This window comes from Echinococcus granulosus (assembly GCF_000524195.1).
Source record: "Echinococcus granulosus chromosome Unknown EG_S00105, whole genome shotgun sequence".
Classification (NCBI taxonomy): Eukaryota; Metazoa; Platyhelminthes; class Cestoda; order Cyclophyllidea; family Taeniidae; genus Echinococcus; species Echinococcus granulosus.
This window is the reverse complement of record NW_020170485.1, coordinates 10,284-15,031: the sequence shown is the minus strand read 5'-3', so window position 1 is coordinate 15,031 and position 4,748 is coordinate 10,284. Positions and strand designations below refer to the sequence as shown.

General features: G+C 43.4%; 1 protein-coding gene across 1 annotated transcript; it reads left to right on the top strand. All coding sequences in view use genetic code 11, as the record gives it.

Moving 5' to 3' along the window:
- Window positions 1–2,767: 2,767 nt before the first annotated feature.
- On the top strand, window positions 2,768–4,273 carry EGR_08377 (1,5-anhydro-D-fructose reductase; the record flags this gene model as incomplete). The annotated part of the gene is made up of 7 exons (XM_024497626.1): window positions 2,768–2,923; window positions 2,964–3,131; window positions 3,171–3,368; window positions 3,406–3,629; window positions 3,709–3,868; window positions 3,963–4,045; window positions 4,231–4,273. 7 exons carry the CDS (start codon window positions 2,768–2,770, stop codon window positions 4,271–4,273), a joined length of 1,032 nt encoding a protein of 343 aa, XP_024347930.1.
- Between the last annotated feature and the right edge of the window lie 475 nt (window positions 4,274–4,748).

Below are 4,748 nucleotides of genomic sequence, written 5' to 3'. Positions count from 1 at the left end.
CCCTAGCCTACACCCTTGCTTAATGTAAGGAATGGGGAAGAGTGGGTACCTCTCTTGCACGTTTGAAGACGGGGAGCCAGTCGAAACTTGGAACATTGGGACTCTTCCTTGGGGTTGTAGTCGTCTGCAGCACTAGAAGTGTTCCCAGGTGTCAGAGGTTGGAAATCATCAACATTTGCCATAATCCCTTCGACTGAGCGTTTTCTGTATGGTGTGGATGCTGCGCTATTCCTACTTAAGTGCTTTTCAGTAGGCTAGTTCGTGGTTGAGCTTAAAATTAGTCATAAAAGGGGTTAGTTCCTACCTTCATGTGCGAGGACAAAGACAGTGGCTCGTGTTCACTTAAATCCGTTGCTCTCTCATCTTTAGACAACTTTGAGTCAAACAACTTCAATTTACCTGACAATCGACCTATCGTAATTGACTCGTCCAGAAGCGGCTACTTGCTGAGGGTCATCTGTCCATTACTGCGGCAGTACGTTTAATACAGTGGGTGTTTAATCTCCCACTCCCAACTTTCTTTTGTCATGCTCTATTATGTGAAACAGAGAACTTCCTGGGAAGTGTGTTATTAGGGTTGAGCTAATTTGCCTTGGCGACTGATGCAGCTAACTGGCACTGGAACCGCTATTGGTGCCTCATGTTTGCAAATACAACCACTCAGTGGCAAGAGTTTGACAGTTTTCGACCTGTTATCGTGGATATGGGGGCAAACACAATGAGTTATTTGACGTCTGACGACTGATCTCGTTCATTTTAAGTGATAGATCTACAGTTTGATAGATTTTGCTTCCTCCATTACTTTACTAATGATGACCTTTTTACCCCATCTGTGTTCCATTTTTCATGGGTAGAATGATCGGACTTTTACTTGGCGTTTCTCATTTCGGTTACCAAGATGAGGTGTTACTAGTTGGGGTATTTGCCCTCTTAGTTGAAAGATTCTCGTGAAAATGGTGAGAATGCGTGGATCTGGCATCGATCAGAGCACGGCCCGTTGTTCCATGTCAGTGGAAAGAACATCGACATTGACGCAATGGATGCTGGAATTCGCCACAAGGCATTCCATTCTCAGTTCAAAATCAGCGTGAACGAGCTCCTTTTCTTCCAACTCACACCATCTTGACCGATCCGTACAAGGTACTGCATTTGCCGTGCGGAGCTGCCAATTCGGTTCCATTGCCTGTTCTATCTGTTCACTTATGTCGGTGGGGCTACCCACAACCATCTCCACCTCGGGCTCTTTGACAACATTTGAAACGTGATACCAACAAAAGTAAAGCAGTATGTTTCCTGCGAACCACAGACCATAGTTGATGGTTGTCATCTGATATGAACTGTTGAGCTATGCATTCCAGCAAACGTGAGGAACTTTCTTTTTCCATGAAGACCGACCCCTATTCTAGCTTTGTCTGTTTCTTCTTCCGTGAACCATGTCCGTTTTCTCCCTTACTACAGTTTATTCCGTATGAAAATTCCATCATCTTATTTTTGCGCAAAACGAGGGTGCAACTATGCATTTATTTCACGATTAATTACGCAGCATTTCACGTCCCATAAACAATAGCAAGCAATGAACACTGACGGAAAACTGAAAAAAACTGTAATCTTCATTACAAACTTAAAACTTTGAAGAGAGGGGAGGAGAGGGGAGGGAAAAAGAACAGAAAAGGGGAAATGGGATAAAAAGTTATCTAATGAATGCGAGTATTGTAGTGAAGTGGATGTGCATTGTATCTTAACACAATCAAAGTAGAGACAGCGGGGCGTCAAAGCTACTAGCAAGGTAGCAGCATCCTTGAAACTGCCTGGAAACACCGACCCTACATGTAAATGACTTTCAAATAGGGAGGCACCGACAAGTCTAGAGTCGGCATCTCCAAACACCATGCTTACTCGACAGTAGATGTGTCTGTTGCATAAGTGCCACGACTGCTCTGTCAATGTACCTGGTTTGATGTAGTTCCTACTGAAAATAGTCCTTCATATTTACAGTAGAGTGAGACACAAGCTCTCGCAAAGAAGACCGGGTACTCATGAATTTGTGCAGATGAATGCGGGGACTGATCAATTCGCTGTAAAACGCTATCTCATCGGAAAGGGAGATCAAGCATTCGGTTGGGGTTAGCGAAGAGATAGAACGATAAAAAGCAACTGAGGGGGCCACTGCGTAGGCTAACTTGGATTAATGCGCGGCGTTATACACCTTTGTGAAGAAGACGGTTTAACAGAATCAAGGTTTTTTTTTTACATTTTAAACATCGGATACAAAAAATATGCACAAGATCGACTTAAAGTCAGTATGGAGCATTTGGATAGCAGTCAAGTAACCGTGTAAGCCGCACGCAATACAGACGGAAGAGCGTTTTCGTCACACCTATGCCTTATTATTAGGATGAGCAGACTAAACCAAAGATGAAAATTTGTACCATTAAAAAACTACATATTTAACTCTGTTAACGAAAGTAATGTCCGAAACAGGATATATTCACTATTCATCTTATTGCAGACTTGATCCAAGCACTGTCTGCAGGTAAAATAGAAGAATGAAAGAAAGAAACAACTGATCGCGAATTGTTTTAATAGACAAGACAGAAGGTTCAAAGTAATGATTCGCATGTCCGAGAAATTGGGAACAACATGGTAGAAGTGGAAACGGCTCTTACGGGGCAGTTTAGCACCTAAACAAAGTTAATTTTTTATCCAGCCTATTCTTACTTAAAATGCCCTTTTGACAAACATAAGACAGTGAGCAATCGTTGTTTGTATGGTGCAAAAGGACTTAAACAACGACCTAATTGCCTTTGTTCAGCTGAACATCTCACGTCGTGCGGTTCGTTGTTCCTATTCGATGGCTTCAGTTCCGAATCTTACCCTTAACAGTGCTCATGGGATTCCGCAACTTGGTTTTGGGACCTTCGATGTAACAGGATTTACTTTTGTCTATCGTATGTCAATTATAGGCTCCCAAAGAAGTCGTGACTGAAGCGGTTGAAGTAGCCATCGGCGCTGGATTTCGCCACATCGACTGCGCCATGTTCTACCGCAACGAACCAGAAGTTGGCACTGCAATAGCAGCATCCATGAAGAAGCACAACCTTAACCGTGAAGACATCTTTGTTACTTCAAAGGTATTTCTGCATTCTTCAGATTTGACGTTCTGAATATAGCTTTGGTGTGACAAGCATGCTCCTGGAGATGTCCGCAAAACGTGTGAGCGTTCAATTAAAGATCTCGGGGTCCAGTACCTGGATCTTTACCTGATTCACTGGCCAGTTTCCTTCCAGCACAAGGAAGGTCTTAAATTCGACATTAGTAATCCTAGCTGCATTGTATACGAAAATCATAAACTTGAGGACACATGGAAGGTAGATTTGTGGAAAGAATGCTAACGCTAATTTTTAGGCCATGGAAGAATTGGTATTTGCTGGACTCGTCAAATCAATTGGTGTGTCTAACTTCAACAAACGACAAATTGAACGCATTTTGGCATCATGCATAATTCCTCCGGCGGTAAATCAGGTCGAAGTGAATATCCACTGGCTCAACACGAAGTTGATTGAATTTTGTCACTCCAAGAACATCCAGGTTGAGGCCTATGCACCCTTCGGTTCTCCTGGTTTCATGAAGTATGTTCGCGTATATCAGCACCGTCAATTCATTCGTCTGCTGGGATTTAATCTAAGCTGCCTTTCACGCTCCTCGCAGAGGCCAAGCGAAGCCGCTTCTACAGGAGGAGAATGTTGTCGAAATCGCACACAAACACAAAAGGACACCTGCACAGGTGCTGTTGCGCCATGGTCTCCAAAGAGGCCTCATTGTTCTCACCAAAAGTGTCACTCCCGAGCGCATCAAGTCAAACTTTGATGTAAGCCTCTCTTAAAGAATGCACTGCTGAACCAATTGATTGCTAAATGCTTATGGTATGCCACGTTCCCTTGTCATCTCTTTGTACCTTCGAGGTATTCGATTTTGAGTTGACCGATGCAGAAATGGAGAAGCTCAACAAGACCAGTTTGAACAAACGTCTTTTCGCGGTCCCAATGTAAGTTATGCCAATCTTGCTTTATTCACACTACGTGCGCTTTCTGCTTATCAAAGCACTGTCCTAAACCATGCTAAAATCGCTGTTCCAGTAACCCGACTTTGTTGTGTCTTGCGTGTAGACCCATGCCGCTTTGAGCAGGTACATTCGCTTCCTTTCCCTGGGTATGTCTTTATTTCTTTTAGTTTTGAAAAGCATCCTGAATATCCGTTCCACGAGGAGTATTAACTGTTCTGCTGCCATCTACGGTGACGTTCGTGATTACGTCTACGCTTGCCGGCCTCTTCTGCTTCCGTCACCTTGCTGACTCACTAAATGGCTAATAGAATAATTGATTTTGTTTCACTTTGTTTTTGCAGATGTCAGTGTAATGTGGAGACACTTCGGTGGATTTGAGGCGGTTGAATGAAGTAAAGATTGGAAATAAAGGGGACCCGACAGGAATCGGCTAGCAGCAAGGAGTGCCTTGTCGTGGTTTTTGTCTTGGTGTGGCTAAACAATCCGCCAGGTCTTCGCTCTAAGATATAGTAAAGTATTTCAAGACGGAGTTTGGGCCTGGAGGATGGTGATTAGTTGGCTACAAGTAAACACATGCATTGTCCAATGCATGGAGGGCATCTTTTTACTAAGATAGCTTCTGTCTATAAATAAACGATTCATCCTAGGGCAGCCTATCTCCCTTCATCTTGGTTCTCCAGCCACA